Genomic DNA, 16978 nt, shown 5'->3' with positions numbered 1-16978 from the left:
AATACTTTGAAAAAAAAAAACTGATAGCTTTTAAAAGTTTTAACCTCTTGACAGTTCATTCCCTTCCATCAGCCTCCATCCTGTAATCTTGTTCAGTTTCTCAGCAGATTCTTGACCAGCAGCCTCAAAGAAGAAATACTCAGATACTGAACTTAGTCCGAGATTGTTTCAGATCTGTAAAAACTATAAAATGGGTACTGGAAGAGGTAACCTTACCAATGGAATTGAAGGGGTGAATCAAGTTCCAACTTCATCAAAAAAGATGATACAAAATTTGAAAGAAATTGTTAATTGTTCTGAAGCGGAGATCTATGCTACGCTTAAAGAATGTAATATGGACCCTAATGAAGCCGTTAGTCGTCTTCTTTCTCAAGGTATTTTCTCTTTTTTTTTTCTTCTTTTTTTTGTAATCTACTACAATCTGTTCATGGTTGAGCAACTTGGGTTTTGAGATCTATGCTATGTTTAAAGATTCAATTATTTGATGTTTTATGTTTTGGGTTCTTTCAATTTTGATTGAGTGAAGAGATTTTGGGTTTTTTGTACCTTGTTTTTGATTGTTTGCAAGATAATTTACTGTATTGTTTCTTGTTTTTTCGTTTTCTTCCATGAATTTTGTTCTTAGTGATGAGCAGTTACTTGTTTCTTTTTTTTTTTTTTTTTTCTGAAGAGCTGCGTTTTAAACAGTACATTTTTTGGGTCTAAGAATTTCTTTTGGCTTATCTCATGGAATTGGAGCAAAATTTAACTTTTCCATGATGTAATTGTGCTTGCTTGATGGAGTTGTGGGTTTGTAAGCTCTTTTTTTTGTCTCCAAACTCTGAAATTAGCTGGCTTGGTTGTACTTGACTGTGGGTTCTATCTCTTTTCCTGGTTCAGCTGCGTCATTTTAGCTTTTCTTTTATGGTGTTCAGTGTTGAGAATAGATTTTCAGTGTTATCTTTTAGCTTCAACAATGAATTATTGATATTGGATATGACATGGTTGTAGGGTTGGATGGTTTATTCTTGGTATTGATCATTTATCATAATCAAAAGGTTTGTTGCGAGGAAGGCCAATGTTTTTATTGTTATTAGTAGAATCATGTGGGTGGTGGTCAAGAATTTATCCTTTTGGGGCATTTATAGGATGTTATTTTTAAAAATTGTTTTATTTTAAATCTAAAAGTTTTCTTATTGCATGCATTCAACTAATAATTAGCCAGGGAAATATAGTTTTGAGTTTGCTTAGCTTTCGTGCTTTTACTGCTCATGAGATTGATCTTTGAGCGGCTATATGTGTTATTCAACTCAAAGAATCCATTATTATCATGTTTGAATGCCAAATAATTAAGGATTCATGGTAAATTTATGGCGTTACTATCTAAGAATCCATCATGATCATGTGTGAATGCCAAATAATTAAAGATCTAAGAATCCATCATGATCATGTGTGAATGCCAAATAATTAAAGATTCACGGTATTTTTATTGCGTTATCCTCTATTATTACCTACCCTTTAACCACAATTAAATTCAAAGATTTATAGTTCTTTGATTTTCTATTGTAATGGATTTTATTAAAATGACTCACCTCCTTATTTACATGAAGTAGTAGATTATGTATACTACCAACTTGTTATCACTAACAAGGTTAAGATGGTGTATATGTGACACTCCAAACCCAACCCCACCTAGGTAGGAGCAACTTAGTGGCATCGAGGTGCATCTCAAAATATTTAGTTTCATGTGCAACTGTCGTATCTGAGTGGAGTGATTGCCTTTCTTTTTGGTGATATTATTTGGTTTAGGTAAGGGGTTTTGCTGATGTGGTGACATGTACCAAATTTGATGCTTAGGTGATAGGATTTCTCATTATTGTTGCTATGAAGTGTGGATATCTCTGTATAATTATTTGGAATCTAGGATGACTTGGTGCATTCGTCAATTTCAAGCTATGTGGCTTCTAAGAAGCTTGTTTGATGATAATTAACACACTTTTGTTTCTAGTTCCATTTGCTTTGTTATGGTGATGATATGTTGTTTTCTGTGGCTGACATTGGTGCTATTTTATACATTGTTTTGAATTCCTTGGTTTATTTTTCCCAGACCCCTGTTATTTGGCTATTTCTACATTGTTTAGTGTTTAATAGGACTGTTCACATTTTATGGCTCAAATAGCTTATAAAACCTTTAGCGTTGGAACTCACTCTAATTTGAGGTTATCGGTTATGTAGATCCGTTTCACGAGGTGAAGAGCAAGCGTGAAAAGAAAAAAGAGGTGCGCTTGCAGACGACATAACATTTATGACTAATTCTAAATGTTGTTTACTACCTTTTGTACTACATGATCCTTTGGTTTACAGATGTGGTTTATAGAGGCATGAGATTTTATGTTATGGCATCTGTTTTTGTGCACAGGTTTTACACATATCATGCAATTCTTGTTGTGTAAACTTGTTCCTTTACTTTCTTAAGCTACGTACTCCTCTGTCCTAGCCCCCTGTTGCACCACGGAGATTAATAAATTGAGTATAATGGGTAAAAGTAGTAGTAGAAACAAGAGAAAGTGCGAATATAGAGTAAAAGTGGTGGAGTCATATATTCTAAAATATAAATGGGGCAAATTCATTGGGACATACTAAATTGGAAAATGGGGCAAATTCAGTGGGACGGAGGAGTATGTTTTTGAATCTTCCTGATTTATTCATAGGTGTCCTTTTGCATTCTGTTGCTGAGGTAGTTAATCTATTTCAATAGCACATTGTTGCTTTTTTGCTTCATTGTTGTGTGCATACATAATTGTGTTTTAAAATAAATTTGGCTTCCTTCAGGCTAAGGATGTGGGTGATTCAAGGTCCCGTATCATTGGTAGCACCTCTAGTAGAGGTGGCAGGAGTGGGGCGGACCGAAATTCCAGCCACAATAATATGGCCTCACATGGAACCTCGGGTAAGTTATACTTAGCATTTTTAGCTCTATGATGGTGATTTTTAATATTGATTTGACCTTTGCTGACAATTGTTTCTTATTCTAGACTCTAGTGCTTCACGTGGTAAAACTTGTTATAAAAGGGAAAATGTATCTACTCCTTATACAAGCTTTGCCATGTGTACGTCTGGAAATGAGTCAAGCAGGCAGCAACCACCCATCAGGTAACTTTTCCTCCATGCTTGATCCTTTGTCAATCTACCTTTCTAGAATGCAGCCTATTACATATGTACCATGCCCATTTCGAAGGCTGGTTATAGTCACTTTATTTTCACGCGTGTGTCTTATTTGTAGGAGTAGAGGGTTAACAAATCTATACTTTCTTTGTGTATATTTGGTGTTTTACACTGTATATCTATGTGCGGTTGCAAGATATGAAAACAAAACTTTGCACACACTTTTTCTCTTCTGCTCTAGCAGTTTTGTAAGGAACTAGGTCCAGCGCTTCTTAAAATATATTTATTAATTTTACTGTAATAGATAGAAATTTATTAACCTACTATCTTGCCTCCTGTGCAATACACAAATTTTATTGACTATCTAAATTGAACAAAACATGTATACTAATATTATTCTGATTTATATATGATTCAATCACTATATTCACTTTCCTTCAATAAAATAAATTAGTTTGATTGATTAATTTTTTTTTGCCTTATTTGTGCATATATGTGGTGTGAATTGTTATGTCATAAAAATTTGGTATAAGATATATCCTATGTAATATCTTATTTAAGGAAATATTAATGTCTGATTGGTATAGATATAATTACCATCAAGCATTTAGGTGGAAAATTTTTGCATCATTTATGTCATTTTTGGTTATCTTTTGGTATATTGATTGTTTTATCGTATCAAATAGTAAGACTAAGCGAAAGCTATCCCTAGTTTTAGCCAAAATCATAAGCCAAGATCCCAAGACTTCCGCTAAATGGAAAGACTTGCAATAAAAAGTGAAGTTTGACCAAAGGTCTCAAGTTGAGTATTTGATATCCAAGACAGTCTTGAGAAGTTATGCCTCATGGGGCATGCCATCCTAGGTCATCTTTTATCCCTTCCACAGTTGACAACTTGACATGTGTCACATATAGTAAAAATATAAATACATACATGTTTGTATGAGTTTGAAGTTAATTTCTTAGGAATTAAAGTTTGTGGAAAGTTTATGTTTGAAGATTGAAATTTTTGAGCGATAATTTTGCTTCTATGAAGATTATATTCATAATAGACAAAAGGTATTAAAGAAGGGGAATAAGTTGCCCACAAATCACAGAAAAGAAATGAAGATGTTGAAGTAATATAGATGCTCATGTCATGGAGACTAGCTGAATGTGGGTAAACAAAAGAATTGAAAAAATAGAAGGAAGGTTAAGCTTGTGAAAGGGTGCAAAAATAAGATTCAAACTTGAATTTTTTGGGACAAAATTTTAACTTGTTTTCCTTAAACTTCAGCTGCTCAAGCTCTCACATGGAAACTAAAACTTCAAAAGGGCCTAAATTTTATGCTTTTGAGTGGATGAAGGCTATTTTTCATTTGTACCAGATTTTTAGGATTAAAAATTAAGAGTCCCAGCTGGCTGCTTCGTATTCCTTCCTTTGGCTTGTTCAGGTTATCCTGTAATTTTTTCTGAGATCTGTACACTGATGTGAAAGCCATTAAAAAATGTCGCTATGAATTGAGAATGTATGCAATGTGAAAATTGCATGCATGGATTTGCCAGCAACTTACTTGGGGTTTGTTGCAGTGATACTACCGTGCGCAAAACATTGTCATATAATGCAGTTGACACAATAGCAGTTGCACCTCCATCTTCTGGTTACCAATCTGCTTGGTCAGGCATGCCTGGTCAAGTGTCAATGGCTGACATTGTTAGGATGGGAAGGCCACGAGGAAAACCCAGCAGCACCTTGACCACATCTCAGCAGCATGTTAACAATCTCCATCCTTCGGTATCTTTTGATGTAGATGTACCTCATGATATGCATACATCACAAAATCATTCTGCCAAGGGTTTAGAAGAAAACTTTAATTGGAGCATGTCTGGAAGTGTACCTCCTAATGATGATTGGCCCCTAGAGGAGAACCCACCAATTGCTGGTGTCTCTACCATCTTGGAGCCCCCTGTTGATTCTGAACCATATGGTGACCCGTATGATAAGACAGATCAGCAATTTATACCTCAAGCTGATGAGGTTCGATTTGAGGACAATAATGCTAAAAATGCACATGACAGTGTTCTTCGAAATATTCCCAAATCTGACCAAAATATACATGAGGATGACTCTGACAGTGCATGCAGTTTTCATAATGAGTTGTACCAGAATACTAGCTCTTACCAGGTTCACCATCGTGAAGGTACATATTGCATATAATGTTGTAAAAGTACTTCTCAAATTTTTGTTAATGTGACATTGGGTCAATTTAGTTTATTTATGGTAAGATCGAGGGGGTATTCCACTTCTAAATTGTTTTGGTCAGTTTTTTTCCTTTAACAAATATACAACATTATTAGAATGACATTGGGGTAATGGAATTTTGTAACAAATATAAATGATTTTCCAACTTGAAGGAGTTGTATATGAACAAAGACTCTTTGTTTTTGTGAACTTACTCCCCCTCCCACTTCTGAATATATGGAATGGTATTTAGTCATCTTATAACTAAGTCCAAAAGATTTGAGGTTCATTAACCTACGTTAAGATAAATGAGAATAGGATTGAATTTAATTTTTCAGGTGTTTCATTGAAGTCCTTGTCTTTGTTTGTCTAGTATTTGAGATAATTCCTTTGGGTTTGTTGTTATTTCAGTTGAAGACACCAGTGCATCACTACCATCTATGACCCAGAATTTTCAGAGCTTATCTTTGCAAAAGGAGGATGAGGATGCCCCATACGAAGAAGAAGAAGAAGAAGAAGAAGAAGAAGGTCCTGCTGTGAAAATTCCTGATCACCTGCGATTTCAGTCTGCTGACTGCTCTCATTTGAGCTTTGGAAGTTTTGGATCTGGAATGAATGCTCCTTTTCCTGGGTCTTTTGGTTCAAGAGCCGTGCAGAGTAATGAAGAGGCTTCTGTATTTTCTGAGGCACCACTTGTTGCCCACTCTGAAGCTAGGTATACAAAAAAAAAATTTAACTTAACCCTTAACGGTCAATGTTTTAGATAAAATGTCTGATGTATTTTATTTGTTTCTCATTTCTGTAGAAATCCTGAATACTATGAGGAAGAACATCTTAGGACTACACCAGATGTAAGTACTGCACACAGAATGGGCGATAGTTCTGGAAATTTTGATACTCCATCAGTTTCACAGGCAGATATGTTGAACCAGGAGGTTCCTGTTGTTCCCCAAGCCAATCAATACTCTTTTCCCTCATCCACTGCCAACTATGCATTTGAGAACACCCAACAGTTGAATGCATCCTTTGCAAATTCGCAAGCAAGCTCTCAGATGCAAGGTCTGCCTTTGTCAGGTGTTATGGTAAGGATTCTACAAGTGCTGTTAGATCGTCCCCTTGTCTTCTTTACTATTAAGAATAAGATTTCAGTTTGTCTCTCCACTCTCCAGTTTGATGTTGCTTATGGCTATTGCAAATTTTATTCTTGTAATGGCCAAGTATATTGCAAGTTTGAAAGAGGCTCTGGTTTCAGGTATTGTATTGTTAATTACACAGCTCCTGAAACTTAATTAGAGAAACAAGTAGATCTTTTTTTTGGCAAGTAAAAACTCGTAAGTATGTATTTGTGAACATTGAATTACATAACTAAAGATTGTAACATTGAGAATGAGATCCAAGATCTAAGCATGTGAGTGAATGGTCAGAGAAACAGTAGTGAATAAAAAACTCATCTCAAGCTGTTTAGGCACTTGGCATTAAGATTTGCACATTGGAGCTATTAGAAAATATATTATTTGACTTTGAAGAAGTTTTAGGTGGGGGGGGGGGGGGGGGGGGGGGTTGGAGTTCTTCGGCAAAGATTATTTCCTTAATGTGTGTGTCACTTTTCCTTGTTGGTATACATTCACATACAATTGATACTCCTAGAAAAACAAACATCCCTTGTTCCGGTATGTCTGGACAACTAGATAAACATAAAATATATTATATGGAAGTTGTTAGTTGGCCTTTAATTCTGACCGTGAATCCAGGTTCATACTCACTGGAAGTTGGAACATTGAATTGTTAGGTTTTATGAACTGTTGCTGCTTCTCAGGTGGTTGTTTCTATAGGATATTTTGGGGGGTTAAGTACTAAAGAGTATATAAATGTATTTGAACTTTGAAGGGAGTAGGGGCGTCTGAGTGTCTTTTCATAGTTTTATTTGTGTTGGAATAATTTCTGGAAGTTTGTTAGTCATGTTGTTAGGCCATAACAGAGAAAGAAAAACGTGACTTGGATTATGGAAACAGGACCTTTTGGTTAGTTAGGAGGTGCTCTAGCCAGGGACGGAACGAAAATTGATAAATTTTTTAAAGGCCTTGTGCAATTTCAAAAATTATGATATTTTCCAATAATTTTGTATCTTTAAACACATAACACATAACACATAACACATAACATATCTATTACGGGGAGTTGTAGTTTTTCTGATTTATTACTTTGCATATGCCTTTTCACTTTGTATCATTGTATGTCTTCCAAGACTATTTTATTTTGTTAGTATGTTAAAGATAATTTTTTTCTTGCTGCAGAATCCTCACAATTTTGTCTTCCTTTTGCAGTCTTATTCAAACGCGTTGCCTAGCTCGCTCTTGCCATCAAATGTACAGCCCCTGAGGGATGTGGACCTTGCATATTCATCTTTCCCCATTTCACAATCTATGGCTTCAAAGTATAGCAACTCAGTCTCATCTATCGGTAATCCCACTGTTTCAATTGCAGAGGTAATGTGTCAATTCATCTTTGTTATTGTAATCTACTTAATGCCAATGGGCATCTAAAAATATTCCATTTTGCTCCCATGTCAACGTCTATATTTCGATTGAAAATCTAGTATGGTGGTATTTTAGGCAAGTAAAGATCATCTCACTCTGTCAAAAAAGAAAAAAAGTTGTCTTTTTCTCTAATATGCTGGTATTTTAGGCAATCTAGTATGTTGCTTTTTTATCTTGTCCCTCAATTGAAGTTATTTTTGCCAAAGTTTTTTCCATTTAGTTAGAGGGTTACAGCCAAGCAGTGTCACATGATTCACTAATTCACTAATTGCTTCGCAAATCGCAAAACGAAAAAAGCGAATTATGGTCGGTTTAGGCTATTTTTGAATCATTTTGAGCGAATCGCGAATTCAAAAAGCGAACTAACTAGCGAATTATGTTCTTTAATCTCCAACTTTTTTTGTTAGGAGTATTCAGCATGATTTTAGTTTTCTTTCTATTATTGTGGATCTTAAACCCAATGTTGCCTTTTGTAATTTGAGCTGAAAATTGATTTTAAATATTTATTAATCAAAATACTCTTCCCTCATTTTCTTCTGTTCGATGATTAAAGATTTCTCGACTTTGAACACACTTTTACAATCCTTTTGAAAGTATCCTGACAATTGCTATTTGTTATTGATCTACATTTAGGCACTGAGAACCGGCAACTTCTCAGCTTCCCCGGCAACTCAAACTCAGAATCTACCTAGTGCAAGCAGTGTCAGTGGAGGGGCGGCTCTTCCACAACACTTGGCTGTGCATCCATACTCCCAACCTTCCGTGCCAATGGGGCCCTTTGCTGCTGCTAATATGATGGGTTATCCATTTTTGCCTCAAAGCTTTGCATATCTACCGTCTGCTTTCCAGCAAGCATTTGCCACGGGTAATAGCACGTATCCTCAATCCCTAGCAGCAGCAATGCCTCCCCAATACAAAAATAATGCTTCAGTGAGCAGCTTACCACAATCTGCTGCTGTTGCCTCGGGTTATAGCGCATTCGGGAATACAAGCAATAATTTCACACCGAATCCTCCTAGTGCTCCTGTAGCCTCTTTGAATTACGATGACCTTTTGAATTCACAATACAAGGATGGCAGTCATCTTTCTCTACAACAGGTATTTTTCTCTTTCTTTTATAATTATTTTTAAGCCCTCTTTACTGATGTTTCGTTCCTTGATTATCGGGAATTATGGAATGAGATTCAGGTTATTACAAATTGATCCGTACAATCAAAATTAGTGTCATAAGCTCCTAACCCAAAAATATTACCTTATCCGACAATAACCTGCCAAAAAAGCGAAAAAAATAGGTCAAACCCAACCGTAACCCAAGCCGACTTTTTTTTTCTTCAATCTTTTTTATTTTCATGGCATTTCTTACGAGCCGGGAATCACTAAATCTTCTGAACGAGTGTTGTATTTCGGGTTGATACTTCTTCATTGAAGCCTTAGTAATCTTATATGGATTATAAGAATTAGTTTTTATATAATAAAAATTCATACATTATTTTCTTTTTTGGCAGAGAGAAACTAAACTCTTAACGCGTTTAACCAACAATGACCCAACTGACCGTTTTGACACCTACCATCCCTTGCATATTGAAACTTTTATGGTGGAGACGTAGTCAAGTGATCAATGTGATACTATAAAGTCAAATTCAGTGTAACATGATTTGCTAGCTAATTCGCCTTTTGAATTTGCGATTTGCTCAAGTTTGCCCAAGAATAGTCCAAAATCGACCATAATACGTTTATATCGGTTCGCGATTCGCTAGGAGATTAGCGAATCATGTGACACTAGTCAAATTCATTGTTGATGTGGTGTTTTGATTTTGGTCTCGTAGAATATAAGCTCGCGATCTCCTGTCATAACTTGTTGATGGTTTCAGGGTCCTGGGTCCAGAACGTCATCGGGGGTTCCAGGGAACGCATATTACAACAGTTTCCAAGGGCAAAACCAGCAGCCTGCTGGATTCCGGCAAAACCAGCAGCCACAGCACTATGGAGCTCTTTCAGGGTATCCCAATTTCTACCATTCCCAAAGCGAGCTCTGTCTTGATCACCAGCAGCCGATGTCAAGGGATGGTTCTGTTGGCGGTTCTCAGGGACAACAACAGCCTAAGCAAACCCAACAGATATGGCATAACCGATACTAAATATTAAAACTCCATCACCCCTCAGGATTTTCGGGTCCTTTGTAGAACTATGTAGGTCCAGAAATCCGGCCAAATATTAAGGCCTTAAATCTGTACCGAGGGACTGGACTTGGCTACTGCGGTCCTGTGCCTGGAGAGGTTGTACTTCACCGTCGTTGTCTTTTGATTTTACAGTTTGGCTAACATAGGAACGATGTCGATTGTGTTCGTTTAGCTTGGTTATCCAATAGTGAAAAGTTTCTCGTTTGAGTTTTAATTCTTGGCCTCCTAAAGCTGGTTAGTGTGTATTGGTAATAATGAGCAGAGCACCGAGCAGGGTCTTACGTTCAATTCTCGTTTTACCCTCTTATTATCTCAGCATACCCTGTAATTTATAATAATAATAATAATAATAATAATAATAATAATAATAATTTACTAACTGACAAAATTAACAGATTCCTTGTTTAAATTAATTAAAAGGAAATTGTTTTTAAAAGAACAAGTTGGCCTCCCTTGCATGTTGTCGGTAGCAATATTTAATACAACAATTACAATATTTTAATTATCGTTCGTTGACTTTAATTATCGTTTTTTACCTCATTTACTTTTATCTTTATTTTTAATTATTTGTATATATTCTTTTTATTATATTTGTATAGCTATAGGTTTCTCTCTCTTCGAAGACTTTTCTCGAGCCTAGGGACTTTTTGACCGCACTCTCCTTTATAGGTATGTGTTGCCGTCTTTATTCCCTTTCCAGATCCTGACTATAGTTTTCTATAAGTAGGATACACTGGGTATGATGATGATGAATTACAATATTTAATGTAACAATAATAAAATTCCATTCTCCAACTTTCATTTTCTATCACTTCCCCCTAAATTATTATTATCTTGGTTAGAACAAGTACTTAATTTTACATGTTTTTCTATCTAAATATCGCATTTGCCAATTTTTGATCCCACAATTAATTTAATTATGATCTAAAATTTTTGTAATATCATTAAAATTTCAAAAAAATTACGTACTATTGTATAGAATATCTCATAATTTTAACTTTAGAATTTAATTAAAAAAATACCAATTGAAAAAATTGTAGTATTTAACTATAAAGAGGCCACTGAGGCCCCACAAAAGGTTGACAAAGTAGAGAAATCAATAAAATGTAAAGCAAAGATCTACTACTACTTTCCAAACCTTTAAAAATTTCAGAGAATCAGATCTCTTAAAGCTACAAAACATAAACAAAAGAATCTACATATAACTACTCTTACTCTTTCTAACATTGCTGATTTTCTATTTTGGTTAATCTCACCAATAAATCCATTTCATCAACATGCTTCTTATCTAAATATATCATTTATTGCTCTTTGATGTTTCCATTTTTTATTTTGAAGTTATTTATTGTTTTCCGTAAATATATCTTACATAAATAGAACCTTTTTCCATAATATTGCTAAAAAAAAATAATTCCCACTTTGCATTATGTGGGAAAGTATTTCCCACAATACCGTCTACGTGGAAATTTGTTTTTTTTTTTTTAATTTTTCAGACAAAATCGCCACTTGAGATGGCGGTTTGCCTTAAGCACTAAACCGCCACATGAAGTGGCGGTTTGCTTGTAGCTTGCAATTTTTATTTTTTTTTTCATTTCCCCTAAATAGTGAACGCAACCTGCATTAAACTAGTTTAATACCATCTATTCCATAATAATCAATTACGAACCAGCTTGATTTGAAAAAATTAACTATGAAAATAATGCGAAGATATATTACAATCATGGAAAGTCATAAAAGATGTTCAAATCATATAAGAATGTACAAAGTTTGTTAAACTACAACCCCCGGTCCCTTTTGTTTTGCGCACCGGTGGATGATGATGGTGTGAACTCGTCAACCTCCGCAATGACATTAAGAGCAGGAGCTCGTCGTTGACTAGCATACTGATATGTGATGATCCTTTGCGGAGGCGATGGATGTGGAGGAGGATTGATGATGGAAGCTGGAGGAACGAATGGCGACATAGTACCGGATGTCGATGGCGATCTGGAAGACCGACCTTGAGTAGATGAACACTGGCGACTTCTTGTGGACCGAGAACTGGATCTTTCGGAAGAGCTACTTCGGTGGGCTGAACTCTGTGGAGAAGGGGTGTGAAATGTCTCATCTACCTCGCCAATGACAGGTGGAGTCGGTATGAGGTACTCATAACCCGCTTGACTCAATGCATCAGTCAACGACGCGTTAATGGAGCCTAGGGTCTGAGAACATAGCCGATACCCCACATCAACTGGCGATGTAGAGGCCCCTTGAATCGTGTCATTGCATTGTATGAGCACCGATCGGATGCGCTCAGCCTGGTTGTTATCATTATATTGTTAAAAGAGTCACTTAAAACTATTACTATATGTTATGAGTGTTGAAAAAAGACGTACCAGTAACGTAGTTGTCGGATGGTAATGTGATTTTGGCTGCGCAAATGTGGTGTTCATTACGCGTAATATGGAGATACGCCTGTACCAACTCATGTACATAGCAGAGCTATGACCTGTGAAGTTATCTCCTCGAACCAATCTAGATGCTCGGTCATTCCACGCATCTACATGCGATCTATGTCGTACGAGGTAGTTCTTGTTCCCAGTTCTCCGATTGATCGCATGTAGTTGAGGTTGGGTGTCACAGGCTTGCGGAATGACCTGCTCCAAACCGAATTGACGCATGACACGATCCGGGAGATGTAGCTCGACGATGTCAAAGCAAATAAATGGACAACGCGATCTCCGAATCTCGTGGCCCGATGTACATATGTGCGGCAGACCGTCCATCTTAGCCGCTGTGTAAAGCTGTCATGTCATCTGTAATAGAAATGAATATGCTCAGTAATATATACAATTTATTCATAACTAATACAAATGGTAAATGTCAATAAACTACTCGTCCCGTTGTCGATCAAGTGCGTCTTTGTAGTAGACGAGAGTATGTGGGGAGTGGGATCTCGAAAGATATACACGAAGCCAGCTGCAAACAAATAAACATTGTTTAACATTTTCATGTATCATAAAATAGTGAAATCATGAATTTGAATAGTGAATTGAGTGTTGCTACCTTACTGTTAAAGGATCCATCCCGCGCCGATGCTGTGACCCTAACACTGGTTCTAAATCATCCGCGTCATCTTCCTGATCATGTTGCCCATCGAGTCCAATCGTCCGAATAATGGGCCTCCCTATATGAATATGCTCCCATGACCATATCTGTAACAACATCAAGCAGCCACCAATGTCCTTGGCACCCTTATGAGATGCTCGACATAAGTTACGATACAGATACGCTAGGGTAGCACTTCCCCAACTGTACTCATCTACGCGCTCCAAGTCTCCGAGTAGAGGGAGATAGATCAACTGTACCGAGTCGCCGCTCTTGTCTGGAAACAATATGCATCCAAACAGGTACAAGATGTAAGCTCGCGCATGTCTATCAACCGTCACATCATCCGCGTCATCCTCCAGCGCGCTAAAATGCTCTCGGAGCCAAGTCTTCAATGACGATCCAACGATGATCTTCGGCTGTGTGGGGTCTTGAGGGTTTTCAGGCCATACCCCTAGTAGCTCATAAACTAATGCTGGCCAATTTCTCTCTCCATGACCTATCACTGCTTGTCCTTCAATGGGCAGTCCCATTATAACTGCCACATCTTGCAACATGATCGTTGCCTCGCAACCTGTGAGGTGGAAGGTATGAGTCTCCGGCCTCCACCTCTCCACCAATGCAGTGATAAGAGCTCGATCGAGCTCTAAGACCCCGCCCAACAACCTATGAATGTATTTGAAACCAGCTAGTTCGACTACCTCTAATACCCTATCATCCACCTCCCACTGTAACGTACTCGCCTGGTAGTGCTGACGAGTAACCAATTGGACAGTGGAGCCCTCCCATGCAGCTACGCTCCTGTGTGTCGCCTGAAGCGTAAGTACTGATGGATCAACTGGGCTCGGCATCGCCATGATCGCTGTTACACAGATAAGTGTTATAAAAATCATATAAATATTATCAGACTCAACATGTTATTACAAAATTTTAAATAAAACATACTTTGTTGACCTTCGAGGGCATGTTTTCTTATTATGACCACTGAGAACTGAGAATTTGCATCTATTGCCATAGCAATCATAAGTGTGCCTCTATACTTTCCGTACAAATATGTACCATCTATAGAAATAAGGGGACGACAGTGGGGAAAACCCTTAATGCAAGGTCTGAACGCCCAAAAAATTCGGTTAAACATCACTATGGTAGGATCCATTGTCGGTTAGATTGCATTAACGCCTGCATGTATCTTGGAAGCTCCTCAAAGGACTTATCCCAATCCCCAAATACTTTTGTTATAGCCTTATTTTTGGCCAACCAAGCTCTCTTATATGTGATAACAAATCCGTATTTATTTTTTACAAAATTAACGATTGACTTCATCTTAAACGCTGGATCAAATCTGATCATATCCACGATAAGATCAGCAACAAATTCAGAAGTAAGGAGGGGATAGTCATCACTGTAATGTACTGAGCAATCTTGATTATGACCCTTATATCGCACAATCTTAAATGATCCCGTTGCGGTCATAACAACTCGCATCCTCCATTCAAAACCTATATCCTCCGCATTAGTGCATTGGATAACGTACTTTGAAGGCTCCGACTCAATTACACGGAAGTTTCTATTGTTAGAAATCGCCCATGCTTTAACATTCTTTTTAAGGTGGTCTAAGGAGCTAAACTCTTGCCCTATCCTAAAGTCTCCATTTTCATTAATGGAGTTGTCATCATTCCAGGTCATCCAGGCATCAATCAATCTTTGATCAAACTCATCAATTCTAAGCCAATCTTGAGATGGAGCACCATCTCTAATCGCTGCATCTAGAGCTTCTCTTCTTTCATCATCCTCTTCTGAATCAGAATCAATATGCTCATCCTCCTGATCTAAAGAGTCAACCTCGTTCGCATTAAGCTTACCCAAGTGACTCGTGAAAAAGGTGTTCATTACACCACCACCAATGCCACGTGAATGAATTGGAGAGGTAAACTCATCCAAGTGCTCATTAACGTAATTTGGGTTACTTAACATTTCTGTGAATGTATCATGGCGTACACTAGGACCTGATTCTGGAAGTTCCATGCTAGTCATAACTTCCCTCGCATTATCCAAATTTGCAACCAATTCAACATAAACCTCCATTGCCGTTCCAGGGGCTTGTGATGCCGCATAAGCAAGAGCACTTATGCTTTCATCATTCTTAATCAGGACTAACACATTTTTTCCAGTCACCGGGTATTTCATCTCCATTTTTAACATAAAAGAGTTGCGATCACAACCAATTACATCATAGACTTTGCTAACAAACACCTCAAAAGTCGTATTTTGACAATGGATAAACATCACTGTATTTAATCCTCCATTATACCCAACATCGGATCTAGTATAACTTACTTCCCCACCCCAATACACTATAACGGGATAATGATCCATATTCTGCAAATACAAACGTGTTTTTCATGTGATTTCACATACACTTAATTGTTGATTGTGAGTAAGGGAAGTGTAAATTTGAATACAAGAATTTGTGATATTAAGGTATTAGAACACTTATTAGAAGGTTCATTTCAAATATAAAAGCTAAAAATACCATGAATATATACTAAAACCATTAAACTAACCCTACAAAGTAATAAACTTTCATTGAAGCATTTCATCAAACACTTTATATGCATACAAACCAAATCCTAAAATTCAACTTCAAATATGTAAAATGTAAGCTTTAATCATGAGAACAAGAGAATGTAACAAACAATCAACTTATTTATAACTTCCATTGAAAACAATAATGAACAAAAAACAATTCTCATATTGAAAAAAAATTAGGATTTTATTCATACCTTAAATGAGGATGAAAATGAAGTAGTACACAAGGAGAAGATGGGAATGTAGTTGATTAGTTTAGTTGAATGAGAGGAATTGTAAATTTGAAGTAAATGAGAGTGAAGAAATTTTTTTTTAAACTAATACCGGCAGCAAGAAGCAAAGAGGAAAATGAAATGCAGTGAACAAATGCTTGAAGCTGTTGTTTTGTACTGCTACAAAACCGCCAATCCAAGTGGCGGTTTACTCAATTTTTTTTTATTATTATTTTTTTAAAAAAAAAAATTAAAAATTCACAAACCGCCATTTCATCTAGCGGTTTACTTCAGATCCCTAAACAAAACCGCCATTTCATGTAGCGGTTATATTAAAAAAAAAAATTTCTCACACCTATCCTACGTGGACGGTTGTGTAGGAAATAGTTTCCCATTTCAAGAAAAGTGGAAATTAATTTTTTAATTTACAATATTCTGGGAAAATATTCACATAAATATCAAAGAGAGTACCTTCATAATAAAAGACTTGGTAGTTCGAAATAATACAAAATAAGTTGATAGAAAATATTATATTTCTTCCTTTTTGCGATACTTGCTAGTTGCTACATTACGGTTATCGATATTATTTATCGTTTAAGGTTATTTTATACACTGCGGCTAATGTGTAACGATAAATATAATTAAGTGACATCTTATTAGAATCGTCTAATCACATATTTTTATAATATTTTTTTATAACTTTTAAATTTGCATATATAAAGAATCAATGATAACATATTAAATTGCGTAAAAAGTCAAATGTAGCAAGTATAATAGAACAAAGGGAATATTATGGGGGTGTTTTGCAAAATAACTTATTGGGTAATTTTAGCTTGTTCTATACAATTAGTGAGTTGAGTGATCAGACCAGTCAATGCTAATATTTCATAAAATTAGCTGGTTGAAACAACTTATTATTATAAATTAGCTGTTTTTAGACAAACTGCTCATAACAGCGAGTTCAAAATCAACTGATCAAACTAATTAATAAAATTATAGTCAAATTTA

At 36.3% G+C, this 16978-nt stretch overlaps 2 protein-coding genes across 4 annotated transcripts; one reads left to right on the top strand and one right to left on the bottom strand.

Moving 5' to 3' along the window:
• LOC130823807 (uncharacterized) lies at nucleotides 1-10449 on the top strand. Of its 2 annotated transcripts, XM_057688590.1 has the most exons (10): nucleotides 1-374; nucleotides 2215-2258; nucleotides 2812-2929; nucleotides 3015-3132; nucleotides 4714-5324; nucleotides 5777-6080; nucleotides 6171-6447; nucleotides 7690-7851; nucleotides 8536-9000; nucleotides 9774-10449. In XM_057688590.1, the coding sequence occupies exons 1-10, from the start codon at nucleotides 191-193 to the stop codon at nucleotides 10038-10040; spliced, it is 2550 nt and encodes an 849-aa protein (XP_057544573.1). In that variant the 5' UTR covers nucleotides 1-190; the 3' UTR covers nucleotides 10041-10449. The 2 variants fall into 2 exon arrangements, with proteins under 2 accessions (XP_057544573.1, XP_057544574.1); XM_057688591.1 differs by lacking the exon at nucleotides 2215-2258.
• Nucleotides 10450-12193: 1744 nt separating this feature from the next.
• LOC130823611 (serine/threonine-protein phosphatase 7 long form homolog) lies at nucleotides 12194-16074 on the bottom strand. Of its 2 annotated transcripts, XM_057688290.1 has the most exons (5): nucleotides 15953-16074; nucleotides 13128-14031; nucleotides 12957-13040; nucleotides 12458-12877; nucleotides 12194-12379 (listed from the first exon to the last, which is right to left on the bottom strand). In XM_057688290.1, the coding sequence occupies exons 2-4, from the start codon at nucleotides 14024-14026 to the stop codon at nucleotides 12874-12876; spliced, it is 987 nt and encodes a 328-aa protein (XP_057544273.1). In that variant the 5' UTR covers nucleotides 14027-14031; nucleotides 15953-16074; the 3' UTR covers nucleotides 12194-12379; nucleotides 12458-12873. The 2 variants fall into 2 exon arrangements, with proteins under 2 accessions (XP_057544273.1, XP_057544274.1); XM_057688291.1 differs by lacking the exons at nucleotides 12194-12379; nucleotides 12458-12877 and having other exon boundaries at nucleotides 12891-13040.
• Nucleotides 16075-16978: the final 904 nt, after the last annotated feature.

This window comes from Amaranthus tricolor, chromosome 9, assembly GCF_026212465.1.
Source record: "Amaranthus tricolor cultivar Red isolate AtriRed21 chromosome 9, ASM2621246v1, whole genome shotgun sequence".
In the NCBI taxonomy this organism is placed as follows: Eukaryota; Viridiplantae; Streptophyta; class Magnoliopsida; order Caryophyllales; family Amaranthaceae; genus Amaranthus; species Amaranthus tricolor.
Note: the sequence above shows the minus strand (reverse complement) of the source record. Positions and strands in the feature narration are given on the sequence as shown.